This window comes from Diadema antillarum, unplaced genomic scaffold, assembly GCF_040938485.1.
Source record: "Diadema antillarum isolate AM-2024a unplaced genomic scaffold, OU_Dant_1.0 seq00000550_RagTag, whole genome shotgun sequence".
NCBI classification, from domain to species: Eukaryota; Metazoa; Echinodermata; class Echinoidea; order Diadematoida; family Diadematidae; genus Diadema; species Diadema antillarum.
Genome location: NW_027271495.1, coordinates 2001520 through 2028400, shown reverse-complemented (window position 1 = coordinate 2028400; position 26881 = coordinate 2001520). Strand labels below are relative to the sequence as shown.

Here is a 26881-nt window from a genome sequence, read left to right as displayed (position 1 = left end):
GTGATGAAACCTGTGCTGTCCTCTTTATCCTCTGTTATTTTTTTTATATTACAAAGGGTTAAAGTCAAATTGTTTAATTTTCTGATGCCATCGTGCATGGATGAATGGAATAGTACATTGCTCAGGTTTTTAAAAGAAAATTTGATCTTCAATATTAAAATCGTGCTGAAGCTTTGTAATTTCTGTGACACGTTTTGAGTTTCCATTTGTTTGTGTGAGCTAGGACAGTCCTTTCATCTTACGCATGAATGGGTGCAGCTGTATGTGATGCATTTATGCTTTCTTTGTTGCATTCATTCCACTTGTTCACTAGGCCTATATGTTATTGCATTCACATGACTGTAATGTATAAGCCCCTCCATTATTGTACACTTATTTAGACACTCACAATGGAATTCACAAAAGCTTTTTGTAATTATATCTCCCCCTTCCCCCAGGGCTTGCAAACCAACTTCTGAGAGGACCACCCCTCTGTCACTTTCAACGACGACCCTTCATCCCCAGGAGCAATCCAAGCGCCGTCTTTTGGATAACCGGACATCAAAGGAGGAACGTGATGCAACAAAACGGGAGTACCGAATACAAGCCAGAGGCTAAGGTTCTGAAGATGGCCGCTGCCAACGGAACGGCGGCACCCCACACCAACGGGGGCAACGCGAAGATGACAGGCATCCTTGTCGGAGAGCAGGGAAACTGCAATAGGAGCGAGGAGGTCAGGTTCCTCCAGGAGTGTTTCAACTTGATGATTACCGAGGGCTATGTCAAGCCTCTTGATGGCGATTGTAAAGGTAAGCACCAAGAACGCATTCAGGCATCCTCGATGAATATGAAAATATATCTAGGTGGAAGAAATATGAACACACCCCTTCAATGTATGACTGGAGGGCGTGTTTCTCTCCCCCACCCCCCCCCCCCCCACCCCTCTTTATTCCTGAATTTTTGTTTCCTCATGCAAAGGTGTATCAGAGCTTGGATAGCAGTCATACAGTATGTCAACAATACAATTTTCATTATCCCAGATAGGAGCAATCCCTAACTGCAGAATCAATACTTGTTCTTTTTTTTTCTTTTCTTTTTTTTTTTCAATTGTCATGTTGTTGCAATATAGCGTCTTATTCTTGAATTATTTGTCTGAAATTTTGTGATCAAAAGTAATGTAATACAGTTGACTTCAATAGGAAACAATCAGTAACAAGTACATCACCATCCTCTGTAAGAGATTTAACATGTCATCATGTTTTAATCAAATGATCAACATAATTATTGTTGTTGTACTTGACTGTATTAGATGAGAAAACTATAAAGCTGGACAGAGAATGAAATGTTGGTACAAACTGTATCTCTCATGTTGACAAAAAAAAAAGTTCCTGAAGCAGTATTCTCAGGCATACAACCGTAGTTGGCATGAAATAGACAAGATATTCACTTTTAGCTTTTCAGAGATAAAAGAAAAGAAAAGAAAAATGTAAGTTGAATGCACAAATGTGAAGATTTGGCTAGATAATAGAGCTATAAAATATATAGCTCAATAATAAAAGAGCCAGTAATTGGACCTTTTGCCAAGTCTAATTTTAGATAATTGCCAAACTATTCAATAACCAAACCACTGCATAAAATCAAATGCTTGCGAGCTGAAATATCGAGTATTACATGTATCCAAAAACATGAGAAACAGTTTGCAACCCAAACTTTTGATCATGTAAACATTAATGCAAAGAATTTCTGCCCTTTCTGTACACTCAGTCATCAACTTCAAGCATCCAAAAGATCTGAAACAGGCAATGGACCTTGAAATCCGTGATGAACCTGAAACGCATGACCAGCTTTTGGAACTGTGCCGGGATGTCTTTGCCAACAGCGTTAAAGTTGGTGAGTGTTGACGTATTGTTCTAATTAACTGCTATTCAGCACAATTAATAACCCTTAACTGCTGAACATTGTAAAACTGGTTGTTGTAGAAGAATGTATAGAGGAAACTGAACATTTTAAACACAGTGATGAAGGAGGTCTGTAACCTAGCCCGATATTTCATGTGTATATACCCACAAATAAATTTATGTGCCTTTGTATTCTTAGCTTGAATATTGACATTTGGTAGCCATGTGCTGGTCCCCCTTTGCCATTTCACCTTTAAACCTGTGAGAACTTTTTGAAGTCTTGTGCAGTCCTATATTACTTTGTTAGAATATCTGGCCTTTACAAAATGTATGGTTAAATGTGTAGCACTGCAAGGAAACCTGGGGGGCGTTTCATCAACGAGTTCGTCGGAGGTTTTCACCGACGAATTTGCAATCAGCCAATCAGACGCAAGGATTTCAGTAGCTTTTCAAATTTGTCGGTGAAAACCTCCGACGAACTCCTTGATGAAACACCCCCCAGTGTGTGTTTCAAAAAAAAAAAAAATGGTCAAGGATAAATCAAATAGAGAGAAGAAGGAGCCTGAACGCCATCAACCAATCCTGAAGCCCATTAACCAATCAGAAACAAGTTACACTGAATTCATGTAATAGTCATTTTATACACAAGCAATAATGATTTCCTGGGAAAAGAAAATAGGATTTCAGTTTAAAAACAACGCTAACAATCATGCTTTCATTTCATCCCCACTTTGTATACAAACCAATGGGAGAGCTGAGAGTGTTGTGCCAATGGCAGCTCCTCTTCCAACCTGTGTGTATTGATTAAAACATTAAAAAAAAGCTTTTAAAAGTCCAGGGGCCTATTTCATAAAAGTTGCCATGAAAGCAACTGCAGGTGTTATAGCAAGTGTCATGGTAATGACAAGAATCTTGCTTCCTGATTGGCTGATGCCAAGAGAAGTTACCATTTTGGCAAGACTTGCTTTTGTAACATCTTTTATGAAATGGAACCCAGAAATGTTCTATGCGATCTCTGAATCTTATGAAACATTAAGAATTCTATTGATAGATTTGAATGTATTATTCATTGCTTGAATAAATTCAGCCTGAGCATGATGTGGAATCTCATTTTAAAGGGAATTTTACCCCAAATACATTGTATTGTGGATTGAATGTCATGCTGAAATGTTACATACATTTGTATATTTGGACTTTTATAAAATAAAGGTGTTTTTTCCCCCTTTTTTATAGTCTGTAATATGCTGTTGCCAGTTTGTGAGGTCAAAGTAGAATTTTTTTTTTTTTCAAAAGCATTTCACATACTTTTATCTACAAGCATAATGGAAGAGCACAGGTCTGTTCTTCATTCTGCAGAAGGCTGGCTAGCAAATTTCCCCATAGCATACCATTTTTATTTCTGTCAGGGGTGCATGTAAATTCGTTTTATAAAATAAAATTTGTTGTACTATTGTGACACTGACACAATCAATCCTGTACGCTGTATCTTCTGGACAAAAGGATGCCATTTTTTATTTTGGGGATACGGAGCATTATGACCTAATTGTCCGCTGATGTAGAATTTTCATGGAAATCCTTATGATTATTTTTTTTTTCTTTGCAGGATGCCACTTAATTTAAACACACTTAAATGCTTTGAATCAAGCCAAACTGATTTTAGGACTTCATGTGTAATGAGCCAAAGAGATGCAATTATTGTTTTCACATGTATTTTTTGTGTTTTCCCCACAGGTCACCCGCAGTTTTATAACCAGTTGTTTGCGGGACAAGACACCTATGGCCTGGCGGGCTCATGGATGACGGAATGTATTAACGAGAGCCAGTGAGTTGAAACACAATTTTTGCTTCATATTCTTTCAAATATTTTTCAAAAGGAGGAAGCCAAAGTGATGCGAGCACACAAGCAAAATCTAAATTACTCTGCTGCGCTATTTTCAAGTGACTTCAATGAATGTGAGAAGATATTAAATGCTAGTAAATGGAATAACAAAAGTTTCATCAAAGTTGGACGGGAAATGGAAAAATTGTTGAATTGAGATTCATACAAACAATTTGAGGTGGCAATAAATAAATGCAATGTCATCACCTCACAACTTCTTTTTAGTTTATGTGCAAAGTGTTACAGTAAATTTTTTTTCTTCTTTCTTGATGATTTACGACAGCTTGCCCTTTAAATTCCAGTCATATTTGCTAGGTTTTGTTTTGTTTTATTTTTTATGACCATAATAATTTGATGGGAAGAAACACTTCATGTTAAAAATAAAAAAAAATTGTAGGCTCGCAGACTGGTTTGCAGATTTGCGTACATCATGTGTATGTTCAATGTTGAGTAGATGAACAGAATGGTGTTCATTTGGGGATTTCAGACTTGCTATAAACAAAACAAAACAAAACAAAACATCCATTCTAAAAACACATTATATTTATTCAATATATTCTATTCCTGAAAACTGTTTTAAAGTAATGGAGCGTTCTGACACTGAACTGAAAGACCACACTGTGGTAATGCTCATACAATGTCTGAATGCCAATCCATACAGCACCTGTTTTACAAATTCCATTTTCTGTGGACAAACACACCAAGACTACACGTGCTAAGTGCATGCCAGTGGAGGTAAAAGACAAGGTCAAACTTAGCTCCACCTCCTCGGTTGTGTTGTAGAGTTCGGACCATTTGGACAAGCATGCAAACATGCCTCCACAATCATGTAAACTTTAACTGGAAAAAAGGCCCACAATATCCCATGATTAGTTTTAAAGGATAATTGAAGTTTGCTGTCATACTTACAAAAATAGCTTGATTAGCGTTAAACCTAATCTGTGAACAAAAGTTTTTCCTCACAGTGTGAGGTCCCTGTTACATAAAGTGAATGCATCGACTTCGCCTCCATTTTTCAATAAGTTAAAAGTGGAAAAGAAAATTTGTTCATATTCCCCCCTGGTTATGAAACTGATTTTGATATTGTTAAAAGAGCCATCATGATGAACGACTAGTCCCATACAAAGTAGAATCAAACTCTCAAAGCCAATGAAAGGTATCTTCATCAATGTTGTGGTTATGATTTGTTCATTTGTTCATTATTCATTAATATGTTTTTATTTTCTCTAGCTGAGAATTGTTGTTGAGCAAGACTAAGTACTGTTATGTACACATTCACTTAATAAGTTACAAGTGGAAAAGAGAATGTGTTGTAGATTTTCACCTGGTTATGAAACTGAACAAAGACCATCATGGTGAACTACTAGTTCTCTACAAAGTAGAATCAAAGCCATTGAAAGATATCTTCATTAGTGGTATGGTTATGATTTGTTCATATGTTTATTATTCATTAATATGTTTTTATTTTCTCCAGCTGAGAGTTGTTGTTGAGCAAGACTACTGTTATGTACACGATGACTTTGTGTAATAAATCAACCATACAGTTCCCTCCCCCCCCCAAAAAAAAATGCTGTGTCACCTTCCAATATTAGTTTAATATAGGTGAACATGGAACTTACTTGAATAACTTTATAGTTGCGCTTGAAGGGTTTTAAGTTTAACTTCAAGCTACAGGTTGTAATAGAACCTGAGTGAATGCTTGTTCTTCTCACTTCAAAATACTGCAGCTGCTTCATGTACAATAGTGCTTTGAAAAGGGGTTCGTCATACGCGCTCACTACACTTCCCGATTTAATCTTTGGAGTGGTGCTTATAGATAAAAACTACAAGTTCTATCAAGGATGATAAAGCTCTGCAAGAACAAGTTCATTGTTTTGTGGAGCAATTTCGGTATGTCATTGATGGTACATGTGCTCTGTCAATGATAAGGTGCCCATGTGAGCATCACTGATGTGGGTCTGAATGAGTGAAGGCAACTCTTGTCCAGTACATACCGTAGTGATATAGCCCAGGGCTACAGGGGCAGTTGTTACATGGGGATTTCCTTTGTCACTCTTCTCATGAGTGATCATAGTCCTACAAAGTGTAGACTGTCTGTGAACCCTGGGCTTTTGAAATTCAGTTCTTGCTGTTGCATGTCAAGTTTGGGTGGAACTCAAGGTCACTTTGATAGTAGTTCCTGACACCTTTTCATGCCATGTTTCGTATAAGATTACTGTAAATGCCCTGTTTGACTAACTTTAAACTCGCCTTTTTTTTAAACATTTTTTTTTTTTCATTTGGAAGAAGCTACACATTATTTGTAACTTCCACTCTTGTCTCTGTCTGTCTGTCTGTCTGTCTCTCTCTGTCTCTCTGTCTCTCTCTCACTTTTTTTAAATTCTAAATAATGTGTCAGTAGCCAGCAACGCACTAGATTACTTTTGTTGGGCTACTTTTGTGTTTGTTGCTTTGTGTTTGTTGGATAATGCATATTCTTATGCCAGTGAACACGATCAACTAATTAGTGTGAGTATACGGTGTACATACAATTAAAAAAAAAAAAAAAATCAATGGGATTGAGGACCTCATAGAGCTACTGTACCTGTATGTAAGGCCATGTGTCAGCCATGAATGTGGTTGAATGAAATTTGTAAGATCGCAACCACTGCTGATCTGTAAGTTAACAAACATACCAGGGGGGGGGGGGGGGGGGGTGGGGAGAAGAAATTTCAATTTGAGTGAGACTAATTGAAGAAAATTCACACCTGAATATTCAGCCAGTTTGACTCAACTCTGCAGCCCAAGTCAGTCACATCAATGATTGCCATGGAAACAAGAAAGTTTATAGTTGTGCGCAGAACAATATTGTTAATATTTTTTCTTCTACAATCATGTACATAAGTGAATAATGATAATGTGAGAACTTACCCAAGGGAGTATTTATAAATATTAGCTCAAAATGTGTCTGTAGTGTGAAATATTAATCATCCAACAATGTCTTTTATTCTAATTCTGTAGGAAGCATAGGAAATGTGACCTGTGATCCTTTTAATGTGTGTTGTTGAAATATTGACCATACACACACATTTGTACAATCTCTGGATTGAACAAAAGTTGCTAATTTTGCTGTTTGTATTTTTTGTGCTTGTTCAATGCACTTTTGGGTTTTAAAAGACAAACTAATCAGTGTTATTGTCTATGTGCAAGCAATTCTCAATGTACAGTGTGCTGTAGCTCATTTCTTTTATAGATGCTGAATTGAAAGCAGCCTCTTTCCTGATTCCTCTGCTTGTACATTGTACTTGGTATTTAACATGCACTTGTATAAACCTTAGAATTTGCATTACTGTAAGTCTGATTTTGATGAAAACTCTCTGGTACTCTGTTCATCTGATTTTATTAAATTATCAATTTTACCAAAACACGATGTGGAATTGCACTTCCAAATACTTCAATGGCATCATTAGGCCACATATAATTGTACATGTATGATGTAGACTGGCACAGTGATGAACCCTGTGGCCTTTTAATTCTATATTTTTCTATGCAGCCATGAAATTTGACATTTCTCTCAAAACATGAATCTTTTCCTTGTGACAACTTAAAGGCATAATTTACCATTTGCAGATGAAACAAAAACCCAGCTTTAGTGCTTGAAATAATTCTAAAATGTGAATTAGGGAGAAAAACAACCTATGTAACAAATTTGAACAAGACACATAGTATAATCGATGTTAAGTAAAAAGAAGTGAGATATACAAAATGTGAACAATAGTTATGATAAAAATGTTTCCAGACTGAACCATCCACAGTTACAGTTTAATGAGAAAAATAATGATATTTCTTTATATTTTAGGCTATATTGCAAAAATTTTGTAAGGTAGGATGTTTTGTGATACAACTAACTTACACATGGATGCATCAAAAGTGATATCTTGAACATTTTTAAATCACTGCTCCCAAAGGTAAACAGGGCCTTTAATGGGGGAGGGCATGTAAAACGTGATCACTAATCATGCTACTGAGGGAGACCTGTATTTTTGTGTTACAACAGAAATTATCCTTTTGAAATCTTGCCCCCACCCCCCATACACGTAGGTACACCTATGAAGTCGCCCCAGTATTCACCTTGATGGAGCAGGAAGTCATGAAGAAGCTACGGGAGCTGTGTGGTTACACAAAGGGAGACGGCATCTTCTGTCCTGGTGAGAAAGAAAAATGAAATAGATATATTCTAAATAGCATGTGATCTTAAATTCACATTGTGTATAATGCATGACAGAAACATTTGATAATAAGCCCATATTGGAACTTACCTGGTACCACCATTCTGTCTGTTGCTGATTTTATTCTGTTTCCTCCGAGCTACATTTAACTGGTATGGAATGAATCACACTTTCGTGTATCATTGTATATCAGGGTTTTTTGTAAACCATACAAGTAGTGTATTCACATTTCTGTAGGTGCTGCTGAAAAAGTAATAATTGCTAGTATCAATAGCTTACATTTCAAGCAAGCAAATGCTTTCTATGAGTTGATGGCAATACCATAATTATGCTTTAATGCACTTTTTTTTTTTTGCAATTGTGAAGGCATGTTTTAAATATGTGAAAGAAAAGCCTTCTCATAGTCAGTGTTGGCACAGATTGTGTGAAGATTTTGTTCTGATATTTATCACCTTTTCCACCCTATTAAAATTCTTGCATTGTAATGATACCATCTGCTGAATTGCACCTCTGTGTTTGATACCGGTAGCCATATTTTGTAGATCTACCATCTTTGCCATACACACCCAGTCAAGTTCTGAAGTGGATTCAGAAATCAGACTGGCACATGGCCGCCATGGATGAAGTTCAGTGCTAGAGAAAATATGAAACAAATAAAAACATTTTCAGGAATGATTAAGGCAGAGCATGGGGAAGAGACAGAGAAGAGACAGGGAAGAGACAGAGGAAGACAAAACAAACTTTTTATAGAGGAAAAGAATGAAGACTGTATACTGTAAAGTAGTCTGTGTTCCAACCCAACTTGTGGCAATTACAATGTAGTCCTCTTTAAGCTTTGGTGGCATATTGACGTAGAAGTGCTCACACTACAAAACGCCTACAGTGACTTGAAAAACATCATGAGCAAAGGTCAGACAGAATTGTCAATTAGATTGATGAATGTTTGCAGAAGGAATTTGGCAGATAAATTCCATTACATTCAAATGTAATATGATTTCAGCAGCACAACAAGGCAAACTGTTGGGGTAAATGTAATTGGATTTCAAACTGCTATCACCATTGATTCCTCAGTTGGTGTGGCACGCATACATGTAATATTCATAGAAGATAAACACAGCCGTAGATCCGGCCTCTCTTCAATTTTGAATCTCCTTTTGAGATAATCTGATTCAACTCGTACAGCCTAATGTGATTAGTTCATTGAACTACCTGTATATTAAATTTGCTTTTTTTTTTCCTGAGGGTGGATAGCCACAATCTTCATCCAATGCTTTAATTGTCTGTCGACTCCTTGACTTGTGGGGCTTTTAATTTAATGTCAGCATTTTGCTTGATCAAAAGGGAACAATGTAGAAGAGGAATTGTCATAATTTCATTATCAATAGTGAATTGAAGTTGCAACTGGGGAAATGACAGACCTTAGAAATTCAATGGCATACACTGTGGCTCATTCTGTAATCGAATGGCGTCTGTGTCTGGATACGATGTAATCTATGCTTGCAAACTTTTATAGTAACTGCATGAGCGACCATGGGCAGTTAAATGACTGGAAGCGTTCTGCCATTGTGTTCAAAGTGCAAGACATGGCAAATGTGAGAATTACTGACAGTGCATGATTTCTTAGACATGCACTGGAAATAACACCATAGAGTGTAAATTCACAACAAACTATCGTCTATGTGTACACTCTTGCCTTGTGCTTTTATGTATAAGATTATGAATTATACTATAAAAAGAGTTGTTTGTTTATCATTTTTATTGATATATTGTTTCTGTTGCCATACCTTTGTCCATCAGGGGGTTCCACAGCCAACATGTATGGCATTAATCTTGCCAGGTACCAGCTCAACAATGACTACAAGATCAAGGGCACATTTGGCTCCAAGCCCCTGGTGATATTTGCTTCAGACCAGGTCAGTGGTAATACACCATCATGCCTCAGAGCTGCCAAGTTTCCCTTATTCTCCATAAGTCCCATTGGAAAAAAGAAGGCAAGAAACAAAGAAAACATTTCAACAACAACTGCAACAACAACGAGAACAACAGCACAAATACCAACAACAACAGTGACATCAACAAGAACAAAAAAAAAAAAAAGAAGAAGAAGAGGATAAGAGGTATCTCATCATGTCCTGGCAAGGGAATATCAAATCTTAGGAATGCTCCTTGCCTAATTGAGATACTTTACACACGCGCATATCTTTCTGATTGATCTTTGTGAACTTAACAATTTTTTTTTTTTGTATGTGTGATTGCCATGTGTGTGTCAGCAGCCTCATGTTCTGATGCTTGGAAAAAAAAAAGGCAAAAGAAGACATTTTTCTGTTGCTTGAAAACATACTGCATGAAGAATGTTGCAATGAAACGTTTTTATGCCTCCGCCATGAAGTGGTGCCGGAGGCATTAATGTTTTTTCCTTTTCCTTTTTCTTTTCCTTCCATTCAGTTGTTGAGGTCTAAATGTCTTGACATCAGACGACCCATAACGATGTGATATGTTGCAATGTCTACATTTTGATGTCTACATTTTGATGCCCCTGACTCTGGAGGGTGCCGGGATACATTGTATTTTAATACGATATTGTGTTTTCTGTCTTGCCACCTACCTGTTTTTTTAACAATAATACCAGCAAGAGAGTATTTTTGTTGGATGTCCATCTCACAAATTTGGTTTATGGTAGGTATGTTTATATGAGGGGAAGATGCACTGCTCGGAATCATTTTGTAGGCCTGAATTGTTTCAGGGCAGTGGGTACGTACACATGTAAGTTTGACCAACAGTTTTTAAGAGTATTGAAATTGAAAGAAATAGAAATGAGAGGTCATACTGGCTTTACGGTGATACGACAGTACGTAGCTTTAGAAACTGCAAGCGTCCAAGTTGACTTCATGATGCAGTGCTCTGTATAATTTCTCTCCTGATGTGTTGCTTGAAATGATGGCTTGCGTTTAAATGATGCATTTGTTTTCTATTTAGATATCTGAAAAGAATGACGGGTACACACTTACATTCATATGTACATCTGTGTAGATGTGCAATGCACACTAATGTAGGCCTAATGTCACCTATTGTAGTGTTGCTTGGCTGTCAAAGTGTTCTTGGAAATATTGCAAACACATTTCACTTGATTTACAGTGATATGTGAAGATGGCTACATGTAATATCTCTCTTCTGTCCACCACAGAGCCACTACTCAGTCCTGAAGGGGGCAGCCTTTCTCGGCATTGGGACGGAGAACGTCATCAAGGTGAAGACAGACAGCAGGTGAGGTTTGGCATCTCTCGAAACCATCTTTCTTATACCTCGGGATACTTTCGCGAGCATTACAGCCTCCTCATGCGTCAATTTAAATGAAGTGATTGTTGTGATTGCCAATGACATATTTTGCCACAAAATGGCCTTTTGTGAGTTCCTTATGGCCATATAGGCAAGTTATTTATACTGTCACTGACATTTTGTGGCAGCAGTCACAGGGGATTTACGATCAGCATGCTAATGCATTCTTACATAACGTTGATAGTAGGAGCTTGTGCTGCGCTAGGTGGAAGTCTGTGATATGTCTGAAATATTAGGCAGTTTGGCTCTTTATTGTGAGGGAAGATGTGACTGACAGTGGGTATTTATCTTCTGGGAAGCATATTGCATGGAGAAGCTGCATGAAGATGAGTTCTTCAGTGAAGTAATCGGAGGATAAAGGAAGGCAGACTTGTTGGTCCTTGTATTGGTTTGTCACAGAGTGCACTGCAAACATCACACTTCAAGCCATCTCACCAAACAAAATAGATAGCAGTGCAGTGTAGCACCTGAAAACTACTCTGTACAAGTTGTTTCCTTGCAGGTTCAATGTATTTCCATCTTTTCATATTTCCTCTTTTTTTTTTTACCTTGAGAAATATTTGTGTGCAAGCAAGTTGTTCAGTAATCTGTTTTTGTTTTGTTTTATTGTGGTTTTTTTTTTTCTGTGATCCTACTGTACAGTTGCCATGCTAAACTTAAGGTGCTTGCTTGAAATATATTTATCAAGTTGCCATTTTGCTGATCACTGCCACTCTTAACTATGTTTTATTACCAAACAGTCATCATATCTTGCCAATTTTATTTGCTAAATAGCGGACGAATGTTGCCCTCATCTCTGGAAGAGGAGATCCTTGCCGCAAAAGCCAGAGTAAGTTAGTGCAATCTGCTTCTGATAATGAACGCCCCATAAACTTTGAATGGGACCGACTTGACTTCTGTAGACAATGTGTTGACTCTGACATCATTTTTGCAATATACTATGAGAGTCATTGCTGTCATTCTGGTATTTGCAACATACACTATGGAATGATTAATGAACTGGGTTAAAACACTTAGTTGAATGAATACAATATAAAGAGAAATTCCTCTTAAAGTACAAGTACCTTTGGAAATTCCTTTTGTGATGTACTTCTGCTGTAATTTACATGCAGATAAGAATTTTTGGTGAGGACTTTGAAGAATGACTGTGTTCATGTTGCATGATCTGTGACAATGTAACTTGATGATGTACATTTGTCTGCAATCAGCCATGTACAATCCATGAAAATACATGGGTATGGTGTACTATTTTTTGTGATTATAAGCAATGTAGGATTCTACATTGTACATGCAATACATATGGGAATTCCTTGTTAAACTGTTGAAGTACTGTGAAACACAATAGCATCTTTAAAGGACAAATTCACCGAAAAATATGTGTTGATTGGGTGAATGCATCAATGTTAGTAGAACACATCAGTGAAAGTTTTAGGAGAATTGGACAAAACTACAATATAATGTGAGGTCATATGCATACACTGTAGAACAATGTAAAAGAAAATGTAATGAAAGTTCTACATATTTTCACTTTTCTCTCATAATAAGAGAGCACTCGTTTCTCGCAGGGGGAATTACATTACCCTTAAAATACATCAGTAATTGAGGGAATGTGTACATTGAATAAAAGAATGAAATGTTGTGGAATTCTCTCTTTATTTTCTTTAGGCAAGTAGCATCACAAACTGTAGTACAAGTTGTAGTCTTCTCATACAGAAATGGCGGCACTGAAACCTTTAAAGATTTATAACATTTGACAAGATTGTCTGATTTTCCTCAAGCTTTCACTGTTGTGTTCTACTAATATTGCTGTATTCACTCAGTCCACACATAATATAAATTTATTAAGGTGAACTTGTCAAGATTGTCATGTGATTTGCGCTAACATGGCGATCTCTCATTTCTCCTTTTCCCTAGGATACGATTCCTCTTGTGGTAGTGGGCACCTCAGGAACCACAGTTCTTGGAGCCTATGATCCTCTCGACAAGATTGCGGACGTCTGCGAGAAATATGGCATCTGGTTCCACATTGATGTGAGTTTGTGCGATGGTGCAGAGGTTTAGATAATAAAAAAAAAAAGATAAACATTTGCGACAATGTAGCAAAGCTTCTAGTTAATGCAATTGGAGAATATATTTTGACTTGTTGCGGGCACTTCCCTCTGTTTGGAATGTGAGCAATTTTGCCTACATGATCAGTAGCTTTCATATATAAATGCATCATTGTAAAGTGTCTACTGTAAAACTACAAGATCTGTACAGTGACATGTAATTGTACTTGGGGGGGGGGCAGGGATACATGGATATTGAAAGTCTCAACTCAAAACCACTCAATTATGCCAATCATGGATGATTATCATTGTTAAGTTGCTCTCTTTCATTTGTCTATCAAACTTTCACTTTCAAATCTAATGCAACAATGGCGAGAATTCCCTGTTTCGTCTTGGCTTGAATTTTCACAATTTTGAGACAAGTGTGTGTCTGTGTTGAGGATCTTGTATAGAGATAGGAATAAAGTGCAGCTCATGAGATTTACAAATAATCAATCCCGGTGATGAAACTAGATGTGAGTTAAGCATGTATAGTTTTGTTGTCAAGGCAGATGAGTACAAGAAACAATACATACCTAGCTCAATGTCTGTTCTAAGTCTGTGAATCCATTGTATACTGGAACCTTGGATTCTTGTTTGAAGTCTGCAGAAAAGGATTTACATGTAAAATCTCATAAGGAATGAGCTAACTCTGCCTAAGACTAATTCATTCTTTCAATGAAAGATCGGGGAGCTCCCACATCTGTTGTGACTTGTGCATTTGTTTATTTGCACTAAACAAGAGAGAACAGTAATTGTAAAGTGCCAAAACTTGCACTTTGTATACTTGAGACTTGGGGGGGGGGGGGGGACTGGTGGACTTTTGGACTTTGACAAAGCACTAGCCGCTATATGTAAATATTAGGATACCTTTTTTTTTTCATGCCTGACTTCATCAAAATACTGTTCAAATATCACTGCTTATGTGAAGACGACTCTAAAAACAGGGCAATGTTTGCCCACTTTGTGCTGTGAGATCTATGGGTGCAATGTCAGGTGATGCAGTGTACATGGAACACATTATGCAACAGCTGTTACCAGACTATATCACTCACTGGATCATATATTAACCTGTTGAAATCTAGTCCTGAGTGTACTAGGTCTGGTGTCTATGGGAAATGCATGTTAATTGTTATACATACGTAAAAACCTGCTCTCCCTCAATGAATTGATGAACATGCGGTCCTGTGTAAAGGGAACTATATGTATCCAAATTTATTGTCGTCAATCCTACAAGATTGTGTGTCACTGTACCAAGCGGTCGATGAAATTCTAATATACTTGCCCCGTGAATGTGTTTTGCACTGTCCTGAGTAAAAGTACAGTGTACCAACTGGCTTCTAGTGAGATGTTGTCTTACACACTGTAGATGCACAGGGACATTTTACCCCATGGAAATGATCAGATCTAGCATGTTTGCATGATTTGATACTAAGAACAAAATGATTAAAAAAGTCGTGAAATATTTCCTGCACCATATTTTGCCCATGTGAATTTTTACCACATCCAGCAGATGTGTTGACAGCCAGTAGATTTAGAAACATTATAAGAATCATCTCACACAACCTAGTTCAAAAATTTGATTGAAAAAGAAAACAAAAATCAATGTTAACAGTACCGTGATGGCACATAATGTGACGTGACATGATTATTAAAATATGAGCAAAGCTGTGTTAGATTTCTTAAGAATTAATGTTCTATATTCTATGATTAAGAATTCTGCCTACAAGATATTTAAAGGATTCCATAACCTGTCTGAGATACCTGAAATGGAAACAAAAGTCTGCAGGTTGGGATGCACCAGACTGATCGCTCAGGGTGTCAATTTTGGTTTGCTTTCGAAAGAGACTGAAACTTAAAACCCAAAACACAGATGGAATAGATTGACTAGCGGTATATTACTTACCAAGCTGTCTACAAGGTCAAGTGATAAAGTTTCAAATGACTGATTGGTACATGGCATCATGGAAATTTCCATCAACATTGTCAGCATTAAACCATGAGCAGTTGTGATATTATTAGGTGCTCACTTCCACTGGATCCGTGAAAATGTGCCACTCCAATAATGGGACACAAGGTCAAGATGGTAATTTGAGATAGAGACTTTTTTCTTTTTTCACGGGAGATGGGGAAGAGATACTATCACATTGTAAATTTGTAATGTACTGATATTAGATTACATCGATCTTTATGGTGACCGCCTGTATACAGTACAATGTAGGTCTGTAAAGTATGCAGATTAGGGAATATGATGATCATACCTTTCACTTATGAAGTGTAAAGAGAAAAGAAAGGTATGCGTACATTGTGTGGCATTGCTTTGTGTGAACACACATGACATGTGTTTTATTTAATAGTAATTGTGTATATAATCCATGTTCATTCACTGTGCCGGTGTGCCCCAGTGATACATTAGTTAGTGAAGAAACAACTGATAGAAAACCATGATGTTTGCATTGAGATCTATGGAACCCTTGTCATACATGTACAGAATTTGTACCTAGTGCAAGCATACACTGTATGTGAAGTATCTATTTAAAAGGTCCAGTTTACCTTTGGGAGCAGTGATTTAAAAAATTTTCAAGATATCACATTTGATGCATACAGCATGTGTAGGTCTGTTGTATTACAAAACATCCTACCATATAAGATTTTCACAATAAAGCCTAAAATATCAGGAGATAATTTTTATTCTTTAAGTTTCATTCTTCATAAACCATAACTGTAGATGGTTTAGTCTGGAAACATTTTCATTATAACTATTGTTCACATTTTGTGTATTTAACAATATTTAATATCGATAATACGGATTCAAATTTTTACAGTGGTTGTTTCTATCCCAAACTCACATTTTAGAACTATTTTGAAGCACTAATGCTGGGTTTTTGTTTCATCTACAAATGATAAATCATGCCTTTAACTTGAAAAAATGATAATGAACTGTTTCTTTGAAGAGAAATTATGAAGAGTTAATAGTTTCAATTGTAGATGAAAGCAACACAAGGAAGGAACATGTTTTCTTCATTTGAATACACTCTTAACTTTTTTATATGACATGAAGCAGGAACAGCATATTCAGCCATGAAGGTGTGCTATCTGGGAAGTGCAGCTTTTACCCCAAGCACAATCGCAGCAGTGATCTGAAAAAAGCTGCAATAAGCTTACAGATAAATGATTACAAAAAATGCTAGAGCGTGTACATGTAGGTGGCCACCAATTTGGCATCCGCCACATAAATAAACATATATTTTGAAAACCAGCTAGCATCTTCTTTTCTGTCAACAGAGCATGCAATAAATTCATTCACTCATTCAGGATTACCTTTTCTTTCTTTCTTTCTTGATGTAAATCAGTTGGAGTGATATATATTTGGTGTCTACAAATGTTTTCTGTTTTTTTTTTTCAATGCATGTCTTTCATGTCATGTATATTTTCATTCTTTTTCTTTTTATATCTATCTCTCTCTCTTACCATCTATTTTCTCCTCTCCATCTATCACTATCTATCTATCTAACTATCTATCTATCTATCTATCTATCTATCTATCTATCCATCCATCTATCCATCTATCTGTCTGTCTCTCAGGCTGCATGGGGAGGAGGAGCCCTGTTGTCCAAGAAGTACAGACACTACTTAAACGGAATTGAGCGTTCAGATTCCATGACGTGGTGCCAGCATAAAATGATGGGGGTCCAGTTGCAGTGTTCCGCCTTCCTCCTGAATGGAAAGGTAAGAGGAACAATTTAGCTCTCTAATTAATTTCAAGGTCTAAATCCATGTTTTCTTTATCTTTTTTATTTGTTTGCTTTTAGGTAGTGGCATTGTTTCTTTAGTTTCTTAAATTTTGATAGGGCTATTATTATTTCTTTGCAGAACCTTTCCAGAATTGTGCATATTTAGATTTGATTTAGACAATCACAACAATTGCTGAAAACAATAAAGAATGGAAAATTAAAGCAGCATAGAAATATTACGTATTTGAGGCATCATTGTGTGTTAATTAAACCAAACAAAGGCATGAATGTTCTAAAATTGAGAAAACTGACATACAAATGTACATTGTTCATCATATGAAAACCTCAAAATGCCTGTTTCTAGCAGTTGTCCTTTTTATGTGCCCATACAGGCACTTACAAGTAGCTTAACCCGTTGAGGACGGACTGATTTTGTTACAACACGCATTACCCATAGAGACCTGCCCGAGTATACATTGTACTCGGGACTCATCCTCAACGGGTTAATTTGCCAAGCCTTTCCATCAGCATGCAGTATGAAATCCATCAAAACTGGACATACTGTACTTGTAGATTTGCAAGCCCACTGAGGTGTGACTCAATCCTGTGGGCGGGCCATGGTGAGACAATCAGGATTAGGGTCACGAGGTAAACTCTTTGAATATCGACTGAACAAAAGTTTCCAGGTGTACAATGTATGTGCCTATATGGACAAACAAAGCACAGTAACAGTTAACTGACTGTGACATTGCTCGCATACATGTATCCATTCATTCTACATACACACCAAACTCAGTATAAGGATCTATACACTGTGTGATGACTTTGTGTGTGTGTGTGTGTGTGTGGGGGGGGAGGGGGGGGGGGCTGGGGGGTAACATATTAAAGGCAGCCTAAATTGCACAGAAGTGTATGTTTTTCAGTGTCGAAGCATGAATGTGTAGTTTGCTGGGCTCAACGGTGTTCACTTTGCAGAAATTTGCCAAACATCAATTCACAGTTCCAGTGTAATAGTTTCATTCATTTTTAGCTCACCCCGAGCAGAAGGCTCAAGTGAGCTATTGCAATACAATGTAGCTCACTGTCCCAGCGTCCGTCTTGCATCATCCGTTGTGCATTGTCGATCATGCTTGAAAACCCCATGACAGATTTTCATTAAACTTGGCAGGTGGCATCCCTTGGGGGATACGATCTCGACTTGTTCAGGTGGGCATCATGCTCCCCTTTGGGCCATCAGGGGGGCCCAAACCTTCCAGAATTAAGGAATCTTTGAAAATATTCTTCACTACAACCAGAACTGATAGAACTATCAAAGTTGAATACTACTATGAGTTAGTACATACTATTGATAAGTGTTCTGTAGTTTCAAGTTTGTTCATGGCGGATCAAGGGGTGCCCCCCCTTGGAGCCATGTCAAAACTGATCGATAATTCCATCCCTGGCGGATTGTATGATGCACTTTGGATGACCCGTGAAAATGCTTGTAAAGCTCAAGGACGTATGCTTTACAAGTTCAGATCTTCTCCTATGGTTTCTATTGTCACAGCTTTTTGCCTGCTGCAAGCAACATTCCTTTTCTTTTCTTTAAAATCTCCGTAGTGGTGTTGTTACTCAGTGTTTTGCTCATTTTGAATAATGCGTGACATTTTGACAAGGAAAATGTATTCTGATCTCACGGGTGGGACGGCTGAAACTGCATCAAAGTATTAGAGGGATCAAATTATTTGAATTTACGAGGAGGTAGTATTCTATTTGTGATTGATGTGCTTGCCATTATAGATAGACAATAACTTTATAGTCCGTTGGGTATTGAGGAGGTATTTTGATCCATGGGATTACTGATACCATCCTTGTTCTAGAAAATGATTGTGATCCAGTACCATTGGGGGTATGACAAGCATAATCTGTCATGTATAAAAACATTTTTTTTTTTTTTTTTTTTTTGGGGGGGGGGGAGTTTGGTGTGTTTATGACTTTTATTTGATACATCCATTGTTGCAGGTGCATGAATAGACCATTCATGTTCACCAAGCATACGTGAAGTATATCCGCCCCCTTGTCTTTTGAATTTTATCCACGCATTGTCACTGCCCGGGTTTTTTTTTTTTTTAATATATTGTCGCTTCTGCTTCTACTATTTACTTGGATGTTTTGACTCTGAGAGAAAAAGAAAGTAAAGTTTGTAAGCATATTACATCATTGACAAATCTCTTTTTCTGTAATGCCACAGAATGTTGTGAAGAAAGCCTTTGGGGGTGGGTTAGCAGAAAGAAAAAGACATCCCTGCTTTAAAACACAATAGCAGGGCTACCAAGTGTCCCTGATTCTACAGGAAGCTTTCTGAAAACTCTGTTATTTCTTGTCACGGATAAAAGAATACAGAAGGCCCTCCCCGATTTTGGGTCATCTTTCATTTCATTTCAATTCGTTTTCATATTTCTCAGTAAAAATGGTACATGATATCCAGCTTGGATGTACAATGAAATATTATTGACATGGGACATAGCGGTCGATATATCAAATTCAAGTAAAAATGCTGACAGAAAAAGTATGATGGCACTTATATACGTAAAAGCTTCATCTGATTATTGTGAATATGACACACTTGCATCTCCTGGACTGCTTTTGAAACCTATGTGCTTTGACAAAGAATTAGATGTCGGAATGCCATCAGGGATACACCTTTTGTTGTATGATGAACTCCACATGTATGTATTTTATTATGACCAAACAAAGTGCATCTGGGCCCCTGTTTTATGAAGAGTTATAATCAATTACTAGTATATAGTTGATTTCTATGCTAAGTCTATGACAGCCTGTGTGGTAATGAAATTTATAATCAATTACATATTTTGATGAAACGGAGCGTAGATCAGATGTGTTGGCCATAAATGGGAGCTATGATCCAAGATCCATTATTTTGAGACTTCACATATAGTGTTTTTCAAATAAAGGCATTTATGTTTTGATTGAATGAGAAGGCATATTTGTGTGTTCAAGAGAGGCTACAATAGAATATCAGTGAAATTGAGGAAAAAGAACAAAAGCAGCCTCAAATTCAATATTTTGTTGGAATTTGACCATGTCAAAACTATGGTCCATAATTATTCAACACCCGGCTATGCACTTTAGATGACGCGTGAAAATGCTTGTAAAGCCCAAAGATGTCTGCTTTACAAGTTCAGTTCTTCTCTTATGGTTTATATTGTCACAGCCTTTTCCCATCAGCATGCAACATTCTCTTTTCTTTTCTTTTTTTTAAATATTTTTAACCTTGTTAATGGTGTTGTTACGTGTACATAGTGTTTTGCTCATTTTGAATTATAGAAGATATTTTGATGAGGAAAATTGTCTGTGATCTCACAGATAGGACGCGGGAAACTGCATCAAAGTATTAAAGGGATCAAAAAATTTGAAGATATGCGGAGGAATTATTGTGGTTGTGATTGATGTGCTTGCCATTATAGATAGACAACATCCTAAGAGTCCGTGGGGGATGGAGGGGGAATTTTGATCCTTGGGATTACTGATGCCCATCCTTGTTCTGAAAAAGCAATTGTGATCCAGTGCTGTTGGGGGTATGGCAAGCATAATCTGTCAGGTATAAAATCCATTATCGTTTTGTGTTTTTGACTTTTGTTTGATACATCCATTGTTGCGGGTGCATGAATAGACCATTCACGATCACCAAGTACCACATACGTGGAATGTTTCTTTTCCCCTTGTCTTCTTTTTTATTTTCTCAATGCATTGTTACTGCCCGAATTTTGTTTTCTTGTTGCTGCTTCCACTACTATTTATTTGGATGTTTTGACACTGAGAGAAGAAGAAGTGAAGTTCTTTGAGCATATTAGATCATTGACAAATCTCATTTCTGTCATGCCACAAAATGTTGTGAAGAAAGCCCTCGGGTTGCAAAGAGGGGTGGGTATTAAATCAGAAGGAAAAACTTACATTCCTGCATATAACACAATAGCCGCATTCACACATACAAAATAGCGAGATAACGATCGCGCTTAAAATCTCGAGGTTTTTTGCAAGCGTTCACAGGAACAGAAAAAGCTTGCTCTAGTTTCGATCCATAAATCGATAAATCAATTGTTTTTGCACCTCATAGTGGTGTGGTGTGCACGCTGTTGTGATGTGCGCTTTGAATAATGGAATATAAAAGCTCGAAATTATTTGGTCCAGCATTCACACTGTCACGTCGGGGCAAAGCAGTGTGCTAATTCAGAAATGAGCGTGATATTTCTTGGGTTAAGCATTGTGCAGCTGATCACACTAAATTGTGGATGTTTTTGGGTTAAGCATTGTGCAGCTGATCACCAAATTGTGGATGTTCTTGTGTCCACATGTGCACAAATCTCGAGCTTGCGATCACGATGCAAATCTCAAGATTTGTAACATGCTAATTTGCATGTGACATGTGAATTTTCTTTAGTAGTAGGGCTGTGTGTGTGAAGTGTCCTGATTCTCCAGGAGGCTTTCTGGAAACTATGTTATTTCTTGTCCTGGATAAAAGAATACAAAAGGCCCTCCCTAATTTTGGGGTCATCTTCCATTTCATTTCAATTTATTTTCATATTACTTTCTCTGTAAAAAAATAAATGACATGTTACAAGACAAGATGATACATGATATCCACCTTGGATGTACAAAAAATATATATATATTATTAACATAGAACATAGCGGTCAATTATCAAGTCGAAGTAGAAATGTTGGAGAAATACCATATGGTCCCTACCTAAAAGCTTCTTCTGATTATTGTGAATATATACCACACAAGCATCTCCTGGACTGCTTTTTAAACCTTTGTGCTTTTGACAAAGAATTAGATATCAGTGATACACCTGTTGTTCGTCGGCTGATCAGCACCACGAACTGAAATTAATAGGAGTCCCCCTCTTCTGACTGTTCTGTAATATACCCAATGTGTGCTTCAAAGTCAATTCTAAGGGGATTTTACCCCCACAGACTCTTGTCACTGAGCAGGGATGCCACCCCCATGTAACGGGTGCATGATGGAAGTTTACTGTCTTTGTTGTACTGTCCTGAGGCAGTGTACATGTATATCTCAGAAGAACTTGACTCTCAGTAACTGAGGGAATGCATGCAGGATTAATGTGGAAGGGATACCTTTATTTTTTCCTTCTATTTTTATGCATGGAAGCCATTGGCCCTGTTTGGTTGTTTCTTTGTTTTGCTTTGTTCTGTTTTCTGGGTTTTTTTCACCTGCCCATGACCTGGTGCTCATGGTGTGACGGAAATTTACAGCCAGGTTGCTCATGAATGACATGATTCATACTTCACACAATCACTGTGCTACACTGGTAATTCTTTGAAGTTATGCACTTGACTCTTCTCTTTCCCTGTCTCCCCCCCCCCCCCCCCCCCCCCATGCTGATGGAAAATTTGCACTATCCCTTTGCACAGAAGTTCAATAGTGCAGTGCAGTTTGTACGGGCTTCATTGGCTGTAGGACATGTATGTTTTTTTTTTTGTTTTTTGGTTTTTTTTTAGTATTATGGCTATTATTTGCATCTGATTAAATATTAAAAAGAGTAAGGGTGGGATTTCACGGAGCACGCGAACGATTTGCGAAGGACGCGAATGGCAAAATCCAGCATTCGTATTTTAGTCTGCAAAAGTTCGCCAAACGAACGTGAGGGTTCGGAAGCGTCGTCAGTTGTTCGCGAATGTCGTTTTTACTTCGGCGAGAATTTCAAAAAAGTTTGAAATTTTTTGCGAACCTTTTCCGCACACTTGGTCGGGATTTGCTCGTGAATTGTTCTCGAAAGTGTCTTTAAAGCCTCGTCATATGCGCAAGACCTTCGCAAGACACGCGCGATGTTCGCAAAATGTTCGTGAAACCCCAAACAGACTCCGAAACTTTGGAGAATGTCTCGTGTATGTTATGCGAAATCTGCGAAGTTTTTCCGATCATTTTACGACGTAATCGCAAACTGTTCGCGTACATTTTGAGACATTCTCGCGAACATTTAGCGCACGTTTGGGGGATGTATGACTTATACGTTTTCTACAGATAAAAATCGTAGCATACATCTAAACATCAAAGAATTATTAACAACTATAGTAACAAAAGAAATTAAAGACTAGCAAAGAGAAAGAAATGTTTGATATACAAAAAAAAATCGCAGAATACACTTAAGATTAATCTTAAGTATGTAAAATTTCATTTGAACTATAGAGATTATGTGTCGGAAGAACTGAAAAAAAAAATCAGGTGCTCGTTTCTAGTGGAGATAGGTATTAGGAAAAAGAATGTAGGCAAGCACACGATAGAGAAATGAGAGAAAAAGTAAGGAGAAATAGAGGAAAGAAAAAAAAATTCAACTCAAGACAGCTTCCACCTCTCCTTGGGTACATTTTCTCCCATGATTATTGGAAATGTTTCGTTGTTCGCATTTCCGTCGCGTGTTCTTCGTGTACGTAACATGCTGTACTTTCGCAATGATACACACGACATTCGCACAAACGTCGTGGAAACTTCGCACAAAATGCGCAAGAATAGTTTTCGGCTTCATTGTCGGAACACATTCGGAGAAAAACTTTTCCGAATGTTGGATTTTGTCATTCGCGTCCTTCGCAAATCGTTCGCGTGCTCCGTGAAATCCCACCCTAAAGAACAATTCATGAGTCAGCAAAGTTTCACTGATATCATACATGGAATCAAGATAAATATTTTTATTTACAAATATATTTATTTATTCATTCATTTTTAGTTTTACATGTCTTGGAGACACAGTGTTATGGGTCAACAACCACAGTTGACAGACAAATTGATATTGCCCCTGCTGCTTCTTACTTGAAGACATTATATGGCATAATTCTCTTGTGTTAATAATTTGGCCACTTATTACAGGCATCTTCCCCTTTGCAAAGACTAAAGATAAATGATGACTGTTGCATGCAAACCCACTTACCCTCTCGCTCCAGGCAACAAGAGCTCACTTTCTGCCATTGAATATGAACGGACATTTGCCTTTTCCAACTGTGGGGCCATTGCTCAAATGCCCATTTATGCAAATGAGCATATTGTTGTCATTTCATCTATCTGTTATATCTATTACTTCATTTTATTATTTTCTTTTCCGTACTTCTATTTAATTTATTTTTGTTTTTATTCTTTGTCTTGATATTAATCATTTCATTTTGCTTATGTAATATTATTCCTTCCTTATTCCTATGTGTACAAAGGAAATGGAATGCTCCTTAAGAGCACCCAAAGAATGCAGTGAGTGTTATGTGTCTGTGGATTCACAAGAAGTAGGGCAAATGATATGATGTTTCACCTGTTGAGGACGAGTCCTGAGTATACTCGGTCATGTGTCTATGGGAAATGCGTGTTGTCGCAAAATCAGCCCTTTTTTTAACGGGTTAAGCCGTTGAGGACGAGTCCCGAGTATACTCGGGCAGATGTCTGTGAGAAATGCGTGTTGTAGCAAAATCAGTCCGTCCTCAATGGGTTAAAGTACTTTTGGGTACCAAAATAGAGGTTAAAGGTTCATTAGTATAAGTAGATCTAGGCCCTATGTTGGTGACTTGTGATCCAATGTGATAGAGATTGCTGAATGATGCAATGATGGCAACATTGACGTAGACAATCGCTGCCCATGTCCTTGTGACCTTATTATGTTGGCGCATCCTTGACTCTTTGACCCCTTTTAACATCTCCATGTCCAGGATGACCTGATGGCCCGCGGCATGAGTGCCAAGGCAAAGTACCTGTTCCAGCAGGACAAGTTCTACGACGTCAGCTACGACACCGGCGACAAGTCACTGCAGTGTGGCCGCAAGGTGGATGCCTTCAAGTTGTGGCTGATGTGGCGTGCCAAGGGCAACAGGGGCTTTGAAGCTGAGATAGACCACAAGTTTGCCATCTCCAGGTACAAAAAAAAAAAAATCCTAGAAGCTTCACAACAGATAGTCTTTACTGCATTGTACACCTTGTACATATGAGGGTCTCAGTGTGTCTTTTTAAGCAGGTAACCTTTCATGTGGGCATGCACCTTACTTTACCAGCCAAGCATATTTATCAGCATTCAATTACCCATCCCAATTTGACCTAGGTGTAGATTTGCAAGATTACTTGGGTGTAGCAATAATGTGCCACAGTCCAGCAGTTCTTCTGTGGGTGTTCATCAGTATTTCAATACACGCTGTATGTATCTGACACTTACTTTCTTAAATACCTTTGTTTTTCCCCCAGGTATTTTGCGGACTTGGTGAAGGAGCGTGAAGGCTTTGAACTAGTCATGGAGGTGAGTATATTTTCTTCTATGTGAAGAGTGTAAAGGCCAGTCACAAACTAGATTTATTTCTTGAACATATGAATAACTTCCTCGCATATCAAAAAGGCAAAGGTCATCACAAAACCTGCCTGCCATATGCATTTTTGTATGAAACTTTTACCAATTTTACCAGCTTTTGTTGCTGCCTGTAAGTTAATTCTGCCATTTTGTATCTCTGAAGTAAGTCAATTTTGATGTGTCAGGTGAAGTGGCTGTGTAAATGGTTGTGCAATCAGTTATTGAATGATTATGCAGTAACAACATACATAATCCATGTTATCAGTAATTCAATTTCATCATATGATTTTGAGTGAGATTCTATGGGATTTTTACATTTACTACTCACAAGTTATTGAATAGGGAATTCATCCACTGAATAGAGCAAGATAATTTCATTTAAACGAAGCTGTCTTTCAAATTGTCTTTATACAGCATTTCTTCTGTTCGTATCTTTAATCATGTCATCTTCAACTATGTTTATTATTTCTTCCTCCTCCTCTTCTTCTCTTTCAAAAAATTTTCTAACTACAGCCACAGTGTACCAACGTGGGCTTCTGGTACTTCCCGCTGTGCCTGCGGAATGAGGAGAGGACCCCCGAGTTCTGGCAGAGGTTACACAAGGTTTGTCTGAAAACACACTTCTCTGACAAGTCTCCGCTTGCATTCTTGCAGTGCAACTACAACCTTGTTTCCTGTCAGTGCATTTTATTGCCTGGTGTAATGATAACATTAGATCTTCCATTTTCATTGTGTCTTGTGTCATTATGTTTTCCAGTGACTGTGAAATTACAAGGATGCAAAATGAAACTGAGGATTTTAAAAGAGAGAGAGACACAGTGTGAGATTTGGTATGAATAATTCACTCATGGTATGATTTATAAGTGTTTCATCTTCAATGGATATTTTCCTATTCCTTTTTTTTTTTAATGTGTTGGCTGTATATGAACAGTGTATGTGAAATTGCTCTTTGATGAATAAGGGATGCTTTTGTGTGTTTTTGTATGTTTGATTTATTTGGAGTGGGGTCTTAGAATGAAAGAGAAGTGAGAAGATCTGGCACAGAGGGAGACAAATGAAAACATGGAAGTGAAATACATAGTAAGTCTGTACATTGTGTTTTTGAACAGTCTGTAATTTTCACCCCGGTCTGTTTGTTTTCCCCTTCCCAACTCCCAATGCCAGGTTGCTCCGCAAATCAAGCAGGGCATGGTCCAGAGCGGGACCATGCTGATCGGCTACCAGCCCAACGGATCCTTCGTCAACTTCTTCCGCATCATCTTCGCCAACGCGCGGGTCACCCGGGAGAGCGTGGGGTTCGTGCTGGACGAGATCGACCGTCTGGGCAGGGACATTCAGGTCTAAGGAGCGGGAAGTCCTCCCCAGACGGCTCTCTGCCATGGAAGATGATGAGGCTGTGTCATCAGTTCCCTCCCCCCACCCCCCTCC

At 37.8% G+C, this 26881-nt stretch overlaps 1 protein-coding gene across 1 annotated transcript; it reads left to right on the top strand.

Annotated features, from left to right (window-relative positions):
* The first annotated feature begins 607 nt into the window (after positions 1-607).
* Positions 608-26881, top strand: LOC139734889 (cysteine sulfinic acid decarboxylase-like). Its single transcript, XM_071645671.1, has 13 exons — positions 608-788; positions 1744-1869; positions 3609-3699; positions 7837-7943; positions 9762-9877; positions 11149-11228; positions 12075-12129; positions 13215-13331; positions 16973-17116; positions 24828-25030; positions 25354-25405; positions 25967-26056; positions 26618-26881. The coding sequence occupies exons 1-13, from the start codon at positions 608-610 to the stop codon at positions 26795-26797; spliced, it is 1542 nt and encodes a 513-aa protein (XP_071501772.1). The 3' UTR covers positions 26798-26881.

Bases quoted from the DNA above. Each gene is read 5' to 3' on its own strand.
- LOC139734889 (XM_071645671.1), top strand. From the start codon at position 608: ATGGCCGCTGCCAACGGAACGGCGGCACCCCACACCAACGGGGGCAAC. The intron at 12,130-13,214 runs GTAAGTTAGTGC...CCTTTTCCCTAG, and splicing joins TCCTTGCCGCAAAAGCCAGA to GATACGATTCCTCTTGTGGT. The intron at 17,117-24,827 runs GTAAGAGGAACA...CTCCATGTCCAG, and splicing joins CCTTCCTCCTGAATGGAAAG to GATGACCTGATGGCCCGCGG.